A 20,452-nucleotide genomic window follows, 5' to 3' on the forward strand; every position below is an offset into this window, starting at 1 on the left:
CAAACAAGATACTGAACATCGACTATTTAGTTTCCCCATTCATTTTGCAGCAATTATGCTACATATTTATAAAATTACTTAACACAAACTTTTTAAACTTCATGGACCATACAGCTCTTTCTAAAAACTTTCCTTCCCCTTTCATTAATAACTGAGGCACAGGTCACAGAAACAAAAAAAGTAGCCACTAAAACAACTCAATCCCCAATGAATTCAAATGTTCAAACTGCATTGAATGCATTTCGTAACCTTAATTTTCAATGTGCACAAGCTGAAGTTTTATTTCATGCCCATTGGCTAATTTAGGCAAATCCAAATATTACCTGTTGCAAGTTTCTCATCATCACCATTAGAACAACTTGTGTCCTCTGCTCCATTCATCAGCTTCTGATTTTCATCTACAACCAGCTCTTCGTTTAACCCAAGAGATTTCCTCTGAAACAGAAAAGTATTGTCACTAAGTATGCATCAATGAACCTTTAAATCATCTCAAAATTAGCTCTAATTAGTTTTCTACAGGAAAAAGAAACGCGTGATAGATAAAAGTACGTCCCTGTAGATTTAGTTAAATCCAGTGACAAAGCAACCAATATTGTATGTCTAAATTCATAGAGAATCAAGCCATCAACCTTGCACGAGGACATCATATAAATGCAAATTGTTGTTGTGGAGAATGAATACACCTGCACATATTGAACAGAGGCTGCAATAGCCAGTTAAGTCATTTGTAAGAGTTTAAGAATAATTCTTAAAACAACTATACATTTCAATCTGTGGAACTTTTGATTGAATAAAAAATGTTCAAACTACCCCACACTACGCAGTACCTAGGCGTTCGGTTTGATCCCCAACTGTCCTTCCTCTACCACATCCGGTCCCTGACCAGGACCGCCTTCTTGCACCTCCGCCACATTGCCCGCCTCTAACCGTACCTTACCCCAAATGCAGCCGAAACCCTTGAACATGTTTGTCAAATCCCGCTTGGATTACTCCAACACACTCTTCACCGGTCTCCACAGCTTCACCATTAATAAGATCCAGCTCATTCAGAACTCTGCCGCCCACATACTGACTCGGACCAAACTCTGTTCCCAAATCTCACCAGTTCTGGTCAGGCTCCACTGGCTCCCCATCACCAAACAGATCGACTGCAAGATCCTCACACTCGTGTTCAAGTCCCTTTACTCTCTGGCACTTCCCTACCTCTCCGTCCTCCTCACTCCATCACCCTGTACCTCTGCTCAATGGCACCGGCCTCCTGCTCATCCCTCGCACCCTCCGCCCCACCATTCCCTCCGCCTTGCCCTTCTCTCCCCTCTTTCAAGTCCCACCTGAAAACTTTCCTCTTCGACCGTTCTTACAGCCACCTTCCCATTCCTCCCGGCTTGGAGTCAGGCACTGCCACTGTTAAGCTTTCTGAGACGCTACCCTGCATGGAGGGCCCTATATAAGAGCAAGTAGTTGTTGTTACATTCTGTGAAGCATTTTTAGATGTCTCGAAGACGTGATAAGGCGCTATGTCAAATGCAAGGACAATTATTATATAAACAGTTGCCAAGTGAACCTGTAGAAGTGTTGAGCTTTAACAAGGATTAATGTTTATCTCAATGCATCTCACAGAAACCACAATGGAAAATACCTTTAAATCTGCATCAGACCAATACTGGCAAACTCCAAAAATTAGCTGTAACACAATGTTACGCTAAAACTGAAGTACCTTCAAGTAATAGGAAATGAGGAACTCATTTGTATCTCACCTGCTGCTCATAAAAGGCTTTGAGAGCCTTCTTCACGACAAGGACTTTGGGTGAACGAATCGGAAGTAATTTAATTTCAGCTGCCGTGAGGGCACTCAAATCACCAACAGTCTTGATGTTTTTGGCTCGAACAAGCTGACCCAGACCTCGGGCCCTATGGGAAGAAAAAAAACACCAAATCAATACCCCCACCTTAGCCTCAGTGATACAATTAACAAGGCAAAGTAAATACTAATATAATTGTAACCAGAATTTAAGAGAAAATCTTGAAAAAACAGCTACTTAACACAAAATTTTGAAATATAGAGCAACTCAATGTTCTCCAGAACCTTACTCACCACATGTTAGAGGCTAGCTGAGGCAGAATAGTCTCCACTGGTGACGAGCAGCTGATTAGAGCAGGATACACACACTCCCTGGATAACGGCACAGGCTCTTTGATCATCTCAGAGATCTTTATTTAAAAAAATGTATTTTTATTAATGCCAGATTAATCTTATATTCACATAACTTAACACTCTAATTTCTAATTCCTTCAACAAAAACAATATAATAATTTGGGTCACTCAATCCATGATTGCTGTGCGCAATTTGCTGCTGCATTTTGCCCACAAAACATAGTCAATTCACTTTACAGTATATTCCATTAAGTGCTTAAAGATGTCTCGAAGATGTAATAAGGCCCTATATCAAATGCAAGATTATCATATATTATTAATCATAGCAATAAAGAAATTCCATAAATCCTTCTTTAGGTTAGAGGCTACTATATTCAGATATTTTCTCTGCCTTTCCCCTTCGTATTTTTAGAAATACAATATTCCTGTGAAAATCAATCTTCCACCAACCCCACGATCTATGAGGTTAATAGAACAGGATAGATTTGATTCCTTGATAATGAGCATTGATATAAGACAATCTGAACTACATAAATATTTAACCGAACTGAAAGACAGCATTACATTATTATTTTCCATTGATCTAGAACAAATTATTCAATGGGATAAGCAATATCACATAAAACAGACTCAAGGTAATTTTCAGGTATCTGTCTGATTATAGTTTATTGTCTACTTACCAAACATTTCTTTGAGCTTTTATAGCCCAAACTACGTGAACTTGGAGACAGAAAGCCTCTGGTTGGAGTAGTGTTGTGCTGAACGAATAAAAGGAATATTCAATGGATAATTAAGAGCAAAGTAAATACAGCACGTCAAATAATGCACCAAGAGATATAACAAGTAATACAACTGAATATAATTTTTTTATTAATCAAGTTACTGGTGTGTGCTGGACATTACACCCATAAATTGTGATTATCACTAAGTAATGTTATCCAGAATAAGCAAGTGTATTGACGATTTGCTACAATAAATAGTAAACATAGATTAGAAGCTTGAATCTTCAGCCATTTCAGTCTGAATTTGTTCTGAGGAAAATTCAATACTCTTTTTTTACAATGTTACAATGGCATAAGAGATTGTATAGCTATCTATTTTCAGAATTAGGTCACATTAGCAAAGAAAGCTCATCTCTGACAAAGAATTCTATTGCTAGATCAATGATCCACCATCAAAGTCAAGAATTCCTAAATTATTAGTAAATAAACATCTTTAAAGGATATGAAGCTTACCTTGGATTGACTGCTGGAACGGTTAAGACCATTGGAAGCAGCAAGATTCATCCCTGGAGAACCTCCTGAAGAGGAATGAGATCGGACTACAGGGCTGCGACGATCAATATCATCTGCCAATCCTTCCTGACGAATTGGGTCAGCAAATGAGACTCGCCGCATCTATGAAAATAATCTGTGTTTACATACTGATGCAGAAAATTATTTTGTTTCAGGTGCTACCATTATTCAATCATCTTATCAATGACATGAAAGAGAGCAATCTTTTATAGGAACAGCAAGGAAGAGACCATTAGTGTTTGTACTGGCACTGACTTCCTCCTTAAACCTATCTTCTATCTATCGACACTAATAAAACGACAATGTCTGTTTGCGCTTCAAGAAGGATCTGAATAACTGATTGACGTAGAGACATGATTTACACCTCATTGCAAAGGTCTTGCAACTGAGAGTGACATGGGCATATTTACTTTTGGGTATCTCCTATCATTCATGAGTTATTTTCAGTTTTGCATTTTTCGCTGCAGTTACACCTGGTAGCTGCCGAGTCAAAGTGATACTGCTGCATTGTGCGTCACAGAGCACCTACGTATATATGCACACACTCCAGTTACACCGTGGCTGCTGACCGTGGCGCTGTGGCATCCTATGCCACAGTGCACGCTTGTAGCCAAGCAGTGGGAACAAAATAAAGAACACAGACGAATCACAACAACAAAATTACATATTTAAAGCGCCAAGTCCGCCCACGGAGTCCTCCCACAGGAGTCCTCCCAGATGAGTATAGATTAAGATGAAGTATCTCTCTGTATATCAATCTACATTCCATATTGGATCCTTTGGTTGCAAAAGTAGCTATAAGCGTAGCAACGGGTACAGCTAGTCTACTATAAATTGATTCCCTTGCTCTTTCCTTACATGTGAATTCTGACAGAACTATATCAGTGAGGAAGACTTATCACATGCAATAATAAGCAACATTCTCTCAGTATCTATTATGGAGTGAATAGAAAGGTAAAACTATTAACAAGAATAGTACCAGCTTCATACTAGTTTAGCTGTTAAGAGGCAGCAAGGAATACCCTTTATATTCTTTTTTTCAAGCGCTTTTCAAAAAAATTCTGGAATTCAAGATTGATGCGTTTTAAAAAGGTTAAAGTGGGAATCGATCTATTCCATGTAAATCGCACATTCTGGAGTAGGGCAATTCAATTCCTTGATCTTTTAGTCAACTTTAAAAACAAACAAATCATAAAGTTAGCAGTCTTCAAGGGATAAGCAAATAGATTAAGATATATGGTTGTTTAGAATAAATATTCCTTGGATTTGACAGAGCACTTTCACATTGGGAGGATGCCTCAAAGTGCTTCACAGATTTATTGTAAAGTGTAGTGAATGCGTATTTGTAGGGGTCCATGGCAGCCAATTTGCACACAGCAATGTCCCACAAACAGCCAAAAATTGAGTGACCAATTATCTGTCCGTTTCCAGGAGAAACTCTCTTCTCTTTCGAGTAGTGCCAAGGGATCTTTAACCTCCATCTGAACAGGCAGACATTACCCATGTTTAACATCTCACCAAAATGCTTCACAGAACATACTGTAAAGTGAATTGACTGCATTTTTTTGTGGGTAAAATACGCGCAGCAGTGACCCACAAACAGCTGTGGATTGAGTGACAAAATTATTATTTGTTTTTCTTTGAATGGACTAACCACTATGCTAGGAGACTCCACAGACTGTACAGTGCAGATTTCAAAAGGTTTAACAGTGGAAAGAAATATTTCTAACAAATCAAAAGTCTGCTTTAAGCAATTTATTTCCCAGGCACATTAAGGGCTATAAAAACCATGAGTGGGAACATTTTTGTAAAACAAAAATATTTGGACTTTTGTGAAAGTACCTTGTTTACAGGAGAAGGTGACTCATTCTCGGATGGTCTTTTGATCCCTTTTTTGAGGATGCTTGTGGAAGGCGATGCTGTTGGTGACCACACACACCGTGGTTGCATTTCAGAAGGACTATGCATTGAGCCAATCAGAAAGATGGCATCACCGTCCTTCATCTTTTGCGGTGACTCCATGTGGAGGTGCTTGGAGACCGGTTCAGTTGCATTCCTCTCTGACACCATACATTTGAGAAGCTCCAGTTCTACTATAGCTTCCTTCCTCAACACCAGTTCAACAGCAGGTCTTTTACTTTTAGCAGATTCTGGACTCTCCACTGCCCCGGCACCCTCCACCGCCCCGGCACCCTCCTCCGCCCTGGCACCCTCCTCCGCCCTGGCACCCTCCTCCGCCCCGGCACCCTCAGTCCTCCTGGGATCCTCAACCATCTTGGAATCCTCAGTTTTTTTGGGATCCTCCATCTCAGCCTCCCTTGAATCCTCAGCTCTCCCATCTTCCTCAGCTCTCCTGGAATCCTCTTCCTTCCCGTCCTCCTCAACTCTCACACCATCCTCAGCACTCCAAAGATCCTCCTCCTGAGCTCTCCCATCTTCCTGAGCTCTCCCATCTTCCTGAGCTCTCCCATCTTCCTGAGCTCTCCCATCTTCCTCAGCTCTCCCGGGATCCTCAGCTCTCCCCTCTTCCTCAGCTCTCCCGGAATCCTTAGCTCTCCCATCTTCCTCAGCTCTCCCGGGATGCTTAGCTCTCCCATCTTCCTCAGCTCTCCCGGGATCCTCAGCTCTCCCGGGATCCTCAGCTCTCCCATCTTCCTCAGCTCTCCCGGGATCCTCAGCTCTCCCGAGATCCACAGCTCTCCCGAGATCCTCAGCTCTCCCGAGATCCTCAGCTCTCCGAGATCCTCAGCTCTCCAGGCATCCCTCTCCCTCCAGGCATCCTCCTCCTTCAAGGGATCCTCAGCCCTCCAGGGTTCCTCTTCCTTCAAGGGATACTCCTCCTTTATGGAATCCTCAGCCCTCCAGGGTTCCTCCTCGTTTACAGAATCTTCAGCATTTCCGGGATCCTCCTCCTCGGCTTTCACGGCATTCTCAGCCCTCCAGGGTTCCTCCAACCCATGCTCTATAGTAGTTTTATCACATGGGGCAGAGGTGGCCACCTTTCCCATTTCATCGTGGTGCCTCTCACACTCCATCTCTTGTGCTTCATTATTTTCTAATGGTTCATCTTCCTCTGTAGCAGCAGATTCTCCAACCTCATCAAACACTGATATACCTTTAGTCTCGGTCAACTCCATAGTGCTATTGCCTCCTTCCATTAGTTTCTCTTCTTCAGGGATTTGCTCAACTGCTTCATTTTGTGTACAAACTGGAGTTTCTGCTTTCTGCTGGGCTGCGCCATCAGCTATGGAAACAGCATCCTTTATTTTGAGTGATTCAGCCTCAGATGGAGGAGTGTTAACAGAACTAAAAAAGGGCATGTTATTATGATTGGTCAGCGGTGTGCTGAATGCACAGGGTCCATCAATTACAGAGTCATCAGAATGAGGAATCACTGATAACCTCTTGGAGGCAGCATAAGATGGAGTGTACTTCTGATCTTCCTCTCCTGGTTTAGCAACTTCTTCTGTAGCTTCTGTCTGAGATTTCCTCTTCTGCTTTGTGGAGCCTTTACAGCAGACAAAATGTTTCATTTTCCTGGTCCTTTTACTTCTCCCTTTGGGCTTCACCTTGTGACTGTCCTTTGTCTGTTGGCTCTTTTCATCTGTAAGGAACACATCTGAAAGAGATGAGCAATCGCTGGTTCCGGATTCGTTCATTGCATCTTCCGCTGCAGGAGAAACTGATTCATCAGATGAAACAGCACAGTTTTCAACTGTTGCACCCAATCTTGTTTCTAAAGTTTCAACAGGTTGACTTAGATTTCCTGTATCCTGTGCTATGCTACACATTTTGGGGACAACTTCTTGTTCCATAATCTGTTCCTCAAGTGACATTTCACTTGGTGTCTGTGCTGTATCACTTTCGGAAGTGCAAGACTGACTTAGATTTTCCATATTAACCACGTGTGCCATTTCTGTGCATTTCGGTTCAGTTCCAGTCTCCGGCTCAATGCCTTTTTCTTCCTTTGAAGACTCCATCTCTACAGATTGAATTTCTGAGCACAATTGATTGCCTGGAGCTGGTTTAGATTTAGTTATGTTCTCAGTCTTATTGTCCACTGGGGAAGTAGCCTCTCGAGCTTTGATCTTTCCTCGAAGTGTCATCTTTCTGTTTTGACTATCCTGAAGCCGAGAGCTACTTTCAGAACTGTCCGACTCATTTGTATCACAATTACTTTCAACCTGAGATATACCTTGGGATGATCTACGAGTCTGGTAACGAAAACGGACAGCAGGGGGGGTAACTTTGATGGATTCACAGCCTAAAGAATCTGCTTTAAAGTCACCCCTTTTACCCGGTGTAGCCTTGCTAGATGAAGTTTTAGAATTATTCTCAATTTCCTTCAAGCATTTCCCTTTTTTCAGAGGTGACTGCTTCTGAGTTTTTCCCTCATTTTTTGTTCCTTCTTTTAGCTTATTGCCTTTCTTCTTCCTCTGGCTACCTGCCTGACCAGTTGCTGCCAGTTCTGAGAGCTTCCTTGAAGAACGTCTTAGTGTCATATTGGACGGAGTATTGGGAGTTTGTTCATTTTGCTCATCTTGAGGAGTGATTAAGTCCCCTTCGGATGAAGCACTCCCTTCTGAATTAACAGTAGATTCTTCCTCTGAAGACTTTCCCCTTTTGGATAACCTGGTACATTTAGCTGGCTTCTCTAATTTCCCCAGTTCAGTTTTATTTTGTTTCCGTGCACCTCTCTTTCCCACAGTAGTTACAATGTTAACCGACTCAACTTTGGTAATACTTCTGACAACTTCTTGTGGAATTTTATCCACAGCAAGCTGAGGGGTATCTTCCAATTTCTCCTTTGGAGGAGAAACTAAAATTTTAGCATTTGCTTGTGCAAAATTGCCTATAGTCAGGCCCCTGAAGGAGCACAATTCAGAGCTGTCAAACTTCTCGAGAGTAATAAAAGATTGCCGCCTACTAAAGCTCTTTTGTGGGGGTGTTCCAGAAACAATGTCTGATGATGTAGAACTCCCACTGATATCTGTATTGGAAGTCTCCCGTTCGGTAGCATAACCATTCATGCGGTTCGATGTAGTTTCAACTACAAGATGTCTTGTTTTCTCTTGGCTGTTATTACTGTCATGTTCTTTAGAGTCTTCGATAACTTGTTCTGTTAATTTCTTCTCATCATTACATTCCTGGTCATTTCCTGCATTATCTCCGAGACTCGGCTCCATTGTATCCTGGATGTCACACACATTTTCAGTTTCCATATGTTCATCTCGCTGCAAGGTTTAAAATAAAAATATTTATGGCAACAAATGGCAACATACGCCAACCCAATGTCCAATAAATCTTGAATTAATGCGATGGTTATACTGGCAAACAACCCTCTGTACCAAAGAGGAGCATCGCATAAATCTAATATTGACGAATCTATCAAAAGTCTAGCTTCAGAACTACATTTTTAAATAAATGCGTCATAGCAATAAGAGACACATGCAACTAAATTGCCTGATGGAGAACTTGTTTTATTACATCTCTCCTACACACAAGTTCAGTTAAAACGTCCTGATAACTCAGTCAATACCTGTGGAGTATTTTTGTTGGCTTCCTCTGCTTTTTTCTCTGAAGCCGGTTTTTCTCTGAAAACACAAAACAAAAAATAAAAGTCTGACAGCAGATTTCTCAACAACTTGCACTTATATCGTTTCCTAAATCAGAGACTGTCTCAGAGAGCCTCAGAGATAGAGTGAGGCCTAACACGGGTGGAAGATTTTGGGGTGAGGTGCTAAAAACTGTGTAACAGAATTGGAAAACCAAATCTAAAGCAATTGAAAAATGAGCGTACTTTATTCAAGCTTTTAAGTCATTATTTCTATCTCGATTCTGCAAACAAAACTGCAGCTGACTATGAAGTTCCTTTTAGTAAATGGTCTGGTCTGGCTCTACAGCCTGACCAAAAAAACAGCAACGATATTGTTTGGGAGGGGAGTTATAAAGATCTTTTTAAATTGTCGGTTTAATCAACAATTTGGTACTGAGATTTTTGAGAACTTGAATATTTTCTAGAAGACCTTACCAAAACAATAAATGTTTCATAGAAACAAGAGACATATACAACTAAATTGCCTGATGGAGAATTTGACAATTTAAAAAAATGTGCACCAGCTAGGTGGTTGTTAAATGCCTAGTCCATCTCCTGGATCTAACTAAGAACACAAACAGTGTCCCAGCCACAATGTAATACAAATTCTCCAAGCTGCAATAAACAACCCTTTCTTTAAAAAGAAATTGCCCTGAATAATTAACAAGAACTACAATGAAGTCACTAAACTTTGCAGCAACCTTCGCTATTCCAATAGACCTGGCTAGTGCTTTAGAAATTATACACTGAAATTCAGAATTTATATACCACTGCACTCAAAATCATACAAAGGGATCCAAGCTTTAAATTAAAATGAAGATCTACTTACGAACTATCTTGAGATTGTGTATATTGGGAAAACAAGTGAGAATCTTGAGATACATCCAGGTTATTGTACATCATAGGAATGTCAGGCCTATTTCAGGAAAAAAAATACAAAATGGATTTGAGCTTCAGTTAAGTGCTCAATCTAATATCCGTTGTATAGGTTGCCCCACCTATGTCATAAACAAACTTTCAAACTACACAATCGCAAACTATTCCTCACACTGGTACACAAGTCACACTGTCAAGTCTTTGGATCATAATAAAGGAGCTTCTTATGTTTTGCATTTTCTAGTACCTACCTTTATGCTGAAGAATAACTATACTGTGACTAAAAGAAAAAAAAATTAAACTTGAAGATCCCCAAATGAAAATATCATGGTTTTGGATTGGTTAAATATTCCCTCCCATCACAACATATGCAAATTATTTAAAATAAAAACTCGACATACATCCCTAAATGGGAATCCATCCACCTGAAATTTAATAACAAATTACTACTACACTAATACAAATTGCTGTACATACACAAAAAATCAACAATGATTTACTGCAGACCAGTTATCTATTTTGTATGTTAATGAGTCTATTCACATTGATACTTTTGAAATCCTAGAAATGACAGCACAGATGGTTACCTGCTCTATCTAATCTATGCTGGTGCTTGTTCCTCCACTGGAGACACCAACTTTAAATCTAGGTATTTAGAATCACTAAACTGATCCTAACATGGAACTTGGTTTCATTCGTATTTGCAGGTGTATTTCATTAGTAGGTGCATTCTTGACTGTCCAGCACTTTGGGATGTGCTCCCGATTTGAAAAGTGCAATACAAATGTCATTTGTTGTATTTATATCAGTTATTTTTTTATATAACCTATGAAGCTTATCCAGACTTAAAAAAAAACTCACCGCTTTGTTCGCATCACTTCTTTCTGGTGTTCAGTTAGTATTCTTTGTTTGGGTTCAGGTGGTATGAAAACAAAATCCACAGATTTTTCTTCCTCAAGAGGTAGCTCTCGAGAGGATGGCTTTGGAGAAGAATAATCCATTTTTAGCTGGGGGAGGGAGAAGAGAGAAGTGGAAAATGTTAAATCAGTTTTCTCTGGAGTGTCTCCATTAAAGTCAAGGCTAATTTTTTTTTAAAAAAACTTACTTTAAGCTAAACCTCAATTATCCTGTAAATTAAGTGCTATCACCAGATACAAATTACATTCCTGCAAAAACTGAACTTACTTTTGTTGGAGCAGGTGATGGACTCTTCTCCAGATGTTCTTCAACTCTGGTGGAGAGTGACTCACGCTTTACAGGAGCCTTGGCTTCCACCCCACTAATCTTGGTGTCAATCTGGGAATGTTCTGACTGAAGAAACAAAGTTCCCCGCACCCCCCCCAGGTTATTTCAATATAGTTGACTTTTTTTTACAAGAACATTCAATAGCCTGAATATATACTATTTAGAACAAGAGACGGATATCGTGGACACTGTAGGAAGTTTCCAGGTGGGCTTAGCGTCAGTTTAACTTCTTAATTTTTTATACTTTCGTTTACACTTAAAAGTGATGCATTTGCACATCATCCTATTTAGCAAAAACTTTGTCAAGTTGTGACCTCCAAGACAATCAACATTTACAAGTTTTTTTTTTTAAAAAGAGAAACTTTAAATATTTTGAAATGAAAAGGAACTGCATGTGGCCACACATATATTTACATTTAATAACACAAATGTAGGAAATTCTTGCCAATTAATTCTTGGTAAGGTAGACACTGAATGAATAAAATTCTGACATAACTTATACACTATAGTCAAAGAATAAGATGTCATTGCTCAGAATCTAGGAGGACAGTTCAAAGTAATAAGAGGTCAATGTTGCACTGTTGGAGGTATTCTTCAAATGTATGTTAAAGATCTCATTGCACCACTTCATAAAGGTACTGACAAAAATCTAAACACAGAAATATTTTTTCCATAAAAATCTGAAGAATTTTCTAACAATACTTTGTATCTTAAGCAATTTACTGTACATTCGTAATGTGTGACAGTAGAAAATCAAGTCTATGTTGTAAACTTACCGAATCCGAGGAAGGTCCACTTAAATCTTCCGCAAACTCAAATAACCCAAATCCCGGCAAGATCAAGGGTGTTTTCTTCTTAGCCTGATGTAGTGCTGGCCTGCGTTGAAGCATTAAGTGTTTTAGGGAAGCAAATCTTTAATTTGTAAGCACACATTAAAAAATACTTCCTAGAATGTCAGACGCACATTCAACCTTCTACAAAATGTTAAAATAATATAATTAAATAGCATTAAGAAGGCGAAGAGTGTACATTCTTTTTTTAATGAAAAATAATATTCCATTTGATCAAACAAAATATAAAAGGAAAACAGATAAATCAATAACTCAAATGGTCATCTAGGGAAGAAAAATGGGCAACATAAAAAAAAATAAAAAAACATAAAACATAAAAAAAATGAAAATAAAAAAATGAAATAGCGAAATCAATTTTGTGAATTTAACTGAAGTTTTGAGCAGAAGTGATTTCATCTCAATCGAAACCTTTCAAATGCCTCCAGTGTGTTCAAAACCAGAAAACCGCCAGAGCTAGACATACTTCATTTCCTGTGGATAGTTTAGTTTCACGGTTTTGGCAAATGTCGCATTCCAGAACTGCGCTGTCTGGTTCCTGATCTGACGGTTCTTGTGTATGAAGGTGATACTCAGCAGTGAGGACAGCTTTTCGAGCAACCAACTGTCATAAGGTAACAAATAACGTGACTGTACACAAAGTAGAATTTCTGCATAGAGTTTCTCCAGCTGTAAGAAAAATAAATTTGAGTCAATTCATCTGGAGTAAGCACTCCAGGACTCTAAACCATGCATATAAATGCAAATTGTTGTTATCAAATTACCGTCAAGAAAACTAAATAATACATTTAATCGCAATCAGAGTGGCTGGTATATTCACTAAGATACACATACTTCTAATGCTGAAAAATACAATTTAAAAATTTCCTAAAATCATTAAGATAGTTCATTTACAGTAAGTTTGTTTTTAAAAGAAGGCAATGCCACAGAACAGTACGACACCAGGACCAGAAATTGTTTTTGCAAATGAAAATATAAAGACGTTACTTTGGTATTTTGTAATTTGTCATTGCCTACTTACCTTATTGCATAGATGAGTGGTGTACACCTTTGAAGTGCCATTAGCAGATCTAAGAGAAAGAAAACATAGAATAGTAAATACATTGCACCATTTAGCCAATGATAAAAACCTTTCATCATAGCATACCATAATGTACACCTGAAGAGGGGCATATTATCAAGATGATGCTTCCAAAGAATTGTTGGATTTTTTTAAAGATATAAAATGCCCAAAGTGGACAACAGCTACTTGCACAACATACTGTTCACTGTCTACATGTTTCATTAAAGAAAGATGCACTGCCTGCAACCATCTGAAATAAAACTGCAGACGTCCCAGTCTTTGGGTACAGTGAAGTTATAAAACACCTCTGCAAAATTATGGGAAACTATTTCAAAATTGTCAAGTATAAACAAAAAGATTTCAATTGTTCAAAACCTCTCGATTTTGAAGAAAAAGTTCAGAAGAATATAAGAATGTACAACGGGAAATTCAGTTTGATTAGGTTGACAACGAGACACTATAGGAATCAACTGGAACAATATGTGTGAATTCCTCATTCCAACCGGTAATAAACCATTGCTACAAATACAGTAAGAAAAACTATTTTCAATCTTTAGTTTCGGCTTGCAGACAAAAATGTAAAATAAAAAAACGTACTTTGAGTTCCTTTTGTAGAAGGTAGAAATGGGTCCCGCTAGACGAGTAAACACTTCTTGAATTGCTGAAGCCGACGATAAATGGGAAAAAATATTGGATAGAATACTAATAATGCTAACTCCACTGGATACCATTCCAGCCATTGGGGTTTCCAATTGAGATTCCTTGGAACTTAGCACATGAAAAGAATTAATGACTTTCACCAGAAGTTTAAATAATGGCGTTAGATTTCCTAAAGGTTCATGGTTTTTCTTTATCCAGCGGTTACAGGTTGGTGATGCTAGGAGGAAAACAAAACGAAAATGCTTAGTCATTCACACGACTCTGTCTAATAAAAAAGTAATAATACTTTCATTTGACATACAACAACAACAACAACAAGATTCCATTTATAAAGCGCCTTTCACGTCAGGAGGACGTCCCAAGGCGCTGCACAGTTGGGTCATGACCCGAGCAGGGGGGAAATGGTCAGGGTGAGGGGAGGGAGCGAGGAGGACATAGTGCCTTAACAGGTCTTTGAGCCGTCTCAAGTATACTGTAAAGTGAATTGACTGTATATTTTGTGGGTGAAAATAATAATAGTTGGATTTTAACCAAGAATTCGCAACTAGACATAACCTACAATGCAAAATGATAAAAATTTATATTTAGATACCATCTTTCACATCGGGAAGATCTCAAAGCTTTTGACACTGCTGGTGTGCAATGAGCTAGGGGTGGAGCGGGGGGGGGATTAACCTAACCTATGAATTCCCTCCTAAACGGCTGAAATGCTATCCCAGAAAACACACTGAAGAGAATTACTTACCTCTATTTTGCTGAAACGTTTTGGAGAACTGAGAAAAATCAATGCATTCGACCATCACTGTCAGGATATGAACAACAGCAATCAATGTGGACAAATTCTGGAAAAGAGCAGGAAACCAGTCAGTTAATACCTTAAACTGTTTGACTGAATTTTATGCGCAAGACATTACTTCAAGCAATTTTAATCCATAGAGCCAAGCATGGAAGGAATAACTTCCAATATAAAGGTAATAAAAAGGCATTTAAAAGAAAATACATAGTTAGAAAGTACAAAAAACATACACCATCTGTTCAAAGTGTCTTTTATTCTCTAGGGGATTCTGCAAGGAGATGGCAATTACTGTCACATGATCTATAACCTATTTTTCCTTGTAGAAAGCAAGTAGATAGTTGACTCTAAGAGTTGACTACGTACTGTATAATTATCCTTTCATTTGATATAGCACCTTATGTCTTCAAAAATCTCAAAACACTTTACAGGATATTACTGTATAGTAACTATATTTGTAGTGACTATATTTGAATGCAGCAGTCAATTTATGCTGAAAAATGTGAGGTTATCGAATACACTTGGTATATATTCAGTTTGCTCTAGCAGTACTGTGACAACTTCCGTCAGTTTTCAATTGTTACCAATAAGAGATTGAATTTGAAGAAAGAACTCCTGTTTTAGCTCAACTTCCATAGAATACATAGTTGAGGAATATTTAACACCGATTGAATCTTTAAGTTATGCACTGTTGAACCGATAATAACCTTGTTTTGAACATATTAACTTACAGATAAGACGGCATCATCCAGTGTTGGCAAGATTTTGGAACACAGCTCCTCACAGCATACATTAGCTTCTGTTGTTGTTACTAGAGCTGCACAACGTGCAAATGCTCTGTACAGCTCTGCCCAAGTCTTCAGCAGTGTCTTCACTGTAGGCTAAAGAGAAAACGTAATGCTTTCATTTAAGAGGCACAAATACAAACACTGAATTGCTCAGACATCACTATACTTATAATACGTATACTCCCTTTATCCTTACATACAATGTAACGTCTTTTTAACACAGCAGTGTCCCACAATCATGGAGTTATCAATTTTTTTAAAAATTATTTATTTTTGGGGGAGGGATTATTACCCCTCGAAAGCAATCCACCAATTGACTAATAACCAGTTTCCTACTTACTGCTTCGTAAACAGAGGCGTGGGTTTTATTAAAGATGTTCCACCAACCCCTAGTTTGGCATCTTACTGCAAATTATATTCTTTGTAACCTGCATAGTTTGGGTGATACAAAAAATAACCTTTCTACGTGTGCAAAGAGAGCAACTCATCCATACCTGCAGAAGATTCTGACTTGGAAGTAGGTGGTTGATGGGAAATGCCAAAGCAACGTGCATCGCACCGAAATTGTGCTCTAATGCATCTCCTTGATTTACTTCATTGGTCTAAAGAGAAAAAAGGGTTAAGATAGAAATTATTTCCCCGAAAAACGTTATCAGCACAAAATTAGTTTTAAGGATAGATTCATTCTAAAACCTGAGTGCGTTTTCACTGAACAGAGAAGATTCAAATGGGATTTAATAAGCAATTTTCAAAGGTTCCATAAATCAAAGACGATTCGCACTGGCTGGTGAACAGACAACAAGGGGGCATTAACTAAGAATTGCTAATGAAAAGAGTTAACTGGGAGATTAGAAGAAACTTTTTGTCCCAGAAAAATTAAAGAAAATGGAATTTGTTGCTGTAAGCACAACAGGAACATTTAAAAGGGAAATGCAGTATCCTGAATAAAGCAGTGAAAAGGCTTTCTCAGTTACTAGTTTTCACGTTTGTGCTCTATAGTCCTACATCTCAGAAGCTAAATATAATTTTGGTTCACTACTCTCTTTAAGCCATTAAATCTATTTTGAGTAACCTGACAGCTCTTTTGTTCTGAGATTGTATTTGATAGTCAAGCTACAACACACGTGCTTGTTATCTTTACATCAGTTAAGTTTAGTGGCCCCAAAACACAGCCTCTTTCCATCAATTCCTAACTACTATTATTCCTTTTTAATTTGCCCTTTCCCTCCCATTAGCTCTTTTAGCTTATGTTTTGCTCTTAGATTTTCTGAGCACTTTCCTTTACAACTTTTTTCTGGGAGTTTTTAAACACAGCAGGTCTAGCTTGGCATCGGCAGGTCTAGCTCCCAGGTCACTGTGACTCTGAAGTGTTAAGTGCAAGAAGCGTACCATTCAATGTCTGAACGTCTTGTTATATTGGAAAATTCCTCTAGCTCTTTGCACAGAAGTCTGTAAAATTTAACCAAAAGCCTTTGACAAATGAACTCTCCAGTCAAAGTTAGGAAGCAAAAGAAACCCGGAAGAAAGAGTGCAGAAGTAAGATCACTTCAACTTGCTCAGAAAGAGAATGCAATGGATCTTAGGAAAAGAGAGGAAGGGAGTTGGTGGCAATCTTACACCTTATAATATTGCAACCTCTTGTAAACGCTTGGAATTCAAATGAATTAAACTGAGTCCGTCACAAATACACCTGACTGATTATAGAGAAACCCAACTTTGGAAGCAATTTCAAAAATCATACTTGCAAAGAGTTTGCCTGAAACTTTCTGGATCAAAAGCATTTGAAGAAATAGTTATAAAACGTCTTACCTGGATAATCTGCTCTGTCAATGGGTTAATGACAATGCTCCACATACGCCAAAGGTGTTCGTTGTTTTCCACCATTCTTGCGGACTGGTTGATAACATTTAGAACTGATTCACTGAATGCCAGGGAGGACGTGGGACCAGACAATCCATAGTCAACAAGTGTCTCGAGGGTAACAAAAAACCTGAAATGCACATCAGAAAAAGAACAATCAGGAAAGCTGGTCTCTTACTGGAGAGGTCTCATATGGATAACTATAGTATTATAATAATGCCCGTAATCACTGAGCAATTTTGAGTTGACTTGTATCCATGTCATAATTGTAAATAGCGTAATTGTAATTACCATGAACATCACACAATACAAAAAAGGTGGGGAAGCAGCTAATGAAAAGTCTCATAAGTTGGCAATGATGTCAGTTAATTTGGAATCATTCAAAAACTGGGCATGAGGAGCATTATTATGACTCAGCATATGAGCTCCAACCTATATTATATTAAATTTATTGCTTAACCTGTTGCATGTTCCCAGCGACTTCTGTTTTTGCTCATATACTATATCTGCCATGGGAGTGCTGGACATTGAATTTGCCAAGAAAATGTTCCATTCACCAGATCATTTTGATAAGCATCACTTTCCACGAGTTCTTAACTAAAACGTAACTGCGAACCAACTACACAATTCCCAGTTATGCAAATTAAAAAACAAAAAAGTAAGGGCATATTATACTCTGAACCCCACCACATTTATATTGAGATTACTATCACTTTTTAATGTTATCAATTGACAGAAAACTGCACACCTTTCTTCGGTCACAGAGGATTGCAATACATTATTGTGAAAGAGCAGAAGAATCAGGAAGAGTGCAGGAGTGCCCTGTAAACATAACACAAAGCCAATTATTTGAATATATATAATATATATGTAATATATATCAACATACTGCAGATTCAAATTAGTATTAAAAAAATGCAACACAGCAGTTCTGTTACAAACTGAGATACTAAAAAGGTTTTCATACTCTGTCATTTTCATCCTTGCCTTATGAATGTAGTTTTCAAACATGCATTTTAACATGCAATATTATAGCACTAGTTTTTCTTTACAATATGAGAAAAAACATAAGAAATATGCACACACAATATATAAAACATCCCCCAAAGAATATTCACTGTCATTGTTAGAAGAACAATTGGATAATTTCTAGCAAAATGCTGTTGAATATAGTTGGGCAATTTAGCTATACTTTTGACAATTTGGCCATCTTACAAGCAGTTGAGCACTGGCTAATTATCTAAGAATCAAAGTGGTACAGTTGGTGAACACAACCAATCTAAATCTTTAAACAGCTAATATTTAGTGTAACATTTAAAACATTTGCAAAGTAATAAAATAGTTGAGGTTGTGGAATGGGTTTAAATTCTGAGCATCTGGAGGTTAAAGATAGATGGTATAAAACGCATGCCTTTTTTGCAGAAAAGCTACTGGGTTGCACTACACAATGGTTGGATGCATGCGATTCCCAAAAGATCAAATTTTTGCGCTTGGCCAGAATAGGAATAGCACAGGAAAGTGAATAGACTGTAATTATAAAATCACCCCAACACAATGTGTGCTGTTCTCCAGCACATTTCAGCTTTAGAACTTTGCTTGCTCGCTCAGACACAGTATGACATAACTTAAAGATCAGAACACAAACAACATAATATATAAAAGTGATTTAAAAGAAACAAAAATATTTGAAGTGCCCTTTTACCAAGAATACGAGGAGTTTATTAAGCATTCTACAGATAGTCTGTCACACCAGAACGATATAACTCAAACTGCATGCATACATTCATAATGTCCATGTTGGCGACCTGGTATGCTGGTGATCCCAAGACCTTTGGAGGGAGCCCTTTAACAGCGATTTCTATAAGGGTCTGAAAAGGAAACAGAAATTATCAAAATTTAAGTTCAGATTTTAGGACAGATATTTTGTCACACTAATATTTTAATTTAAAAATAATCTTCAGTTATTTCCTAGAAGGAAAGTAAGAGAAATGCAGGATGAGAATGACATCAATAAAGCAAACAGCTATTTCACTTACCAAGATTTTGAGTGAAGAGAGAGATTCTGACTTTGTGATCTGTTGCAATGCTTGCAATAACAAGGTCAATACCTCGGATCCTTGCCGCTCCTTCTTTGCGCCTTAAATATTTAAAAGCATCTTATTAAAATTAGAAAAAGTCGTTCCTAATTGTTTAATGCACTGCCAATAAATAGTCTGTCTAATAGAGCTAACCACTACCACGGAGGCTAAGAGTTTGGGTAAATACATGTTTTACTAACCTGATTCAATGGCGGTCTTCACATAGCTAATCAGGTGCTTCCAAATAAGATTAAGCATGACATCTACAGAAGGCAAACAAAATTTAAAGATTCTTTAGTTTTTCAATATTAAGAAAATATACTGTACCTTTTCCCCTTATCACCATAAGGTTTCTCAAGTACTCTTGAGGGATACCATGGGCTGAATGGCCCTCTTCTATGGTTCTAAGTGAAAATCTACCTCTTTAATGAAAGTATTAGTCCAAGATGGGCAACGTTACATCTACTAATCCGCTGCAAATGAATAGATAAGTGCCATAATGCAGTAACCATGTATTATTCTCAATTTGGTCAATTAATGGAAAGTTTTCAGGAAGCTAACCAAATGGAAAAGGCTACCATTATTAACTAATATTTTGTGTGCATATTCAAAGTAAATATTAAACTTTGAATGTCCCATTAATTTAAGTATATAAGTTATTTTTTGCTACTTTTGAACAAACTAAGCATAAAATACTAGTACAAAATCATAATAAAATCATTTACCTTCAACCACTTTGCCAACAGAAATGAAAGCATCCCTGACTGCATTTATCAAAGTTCCAGCATGCTTGCAAAAGAACGAAGGGCTGTTAATTAATGGGTGCTGGAGAGGGTCTGTAGGAAACAATGATGATACGTCACTGGGAGACCATGTACATAGTAAAACTGGTAACGTGGCATGATCCATAAAACGTCATAAGTTAAAATTATGGGAAGGATACATACAATATATTCCTGTTCAAATTTGTCACTGAATAGCACTGGTAAGCTATTTGACTACAACTGATTAGGGCATCATAGCACAGTCCTCACCCAATGTTCATTTACACAAAGTTTGGATAGCAGCCATGAGTAGAAACTTAGCTGATTTTTACTCCGTCTAAACCAGGGCCACTGGAGTGCCTTGCTGCTGATAAATTCAGCACATACTGGGATTTATTTTGCAATACGGTCAAAGCTTACTTAGTGTCATA

The 20,452-nt window shown here is 38.1% G+C and overlaps 1 protein-coding gene across 1 annotated transcript in view; it reads right to left on the bottom strand.

Annotated features, from left to right (window-relative positions):
* Positions 1-20,452, bottom strand: part of rif1 (replication timing regulatory factor 1) — a 33,124-nt gene that overhangs the window by 1,996 nt on the left and 10,676 nt on the right. The window contains 24 exon segments of the mRNA XM_042336276.1: positions 324-435; positions 1,758-1,911; positions 2,096-2,211; positions 2,836-2,913; positions 3,391-3,552; positions 5,293-5,837; positions 5,840-8,684; positions 8,990-9,044; positions 9,876-9,962; positions 10,784-10,929; positions 11,108-11,233; positions 11,944-12,043; positions 12,482-12,684; positions 13,037-13,085; positions 13,676-13,955; positions 14,484-14,580; positions 15,263-15,412; positions 15,814-15,921; positions 17,129-17,309; positions 17,928-18,001; positions 18,961-19,047; positions 19,216-19,316; positions 19,458-19,520; positions 19,983-20,093. Coding sequence (XP_042192210.1) covers positions 324-435; positions 1,758-1,911; positions 2,096-2,211; positions 2,836-2,913; positions 3,391-3,552; positions 5,293-5,837; positions 5,840-8,684; positions 8,990-9,044; positions 9,876-9,962; positions 10,784-10,929; positions 11,108-11,233; positions 11,944-12,043; positions 12,482-12,684; positions 13,037-13,085; positions 13,676-13,955; positions 14,484-14,580; positions 15,263-15,412; positions 15,814-15,921; positions 17,129-17,309; positions 17,928-18,001; positions 18,961-19,047; positions 19,216-19,316; positions 19,458-19,520; positions 19,983-20,093 — 6,030 coding nt within the window.

Source organism: Callorhinchus milii, unplaced genomic scaffold (genome assembly GCF_018977255.1).
Source record: "Callorhinchus milii isolate IMCB2004 unplaced genomic scaffold, IMCB_Cmil_1.0 Scaffold6, whole genome shotgun sequence".
In the NCBI taxonomy this organism is placed as follows: Eukaryota; Metazoa; Chordata; class Chondrichthyes; order Chimaeriformes; family Callorhinchidae; genus Callorhinchus; species Callorhinchus milii.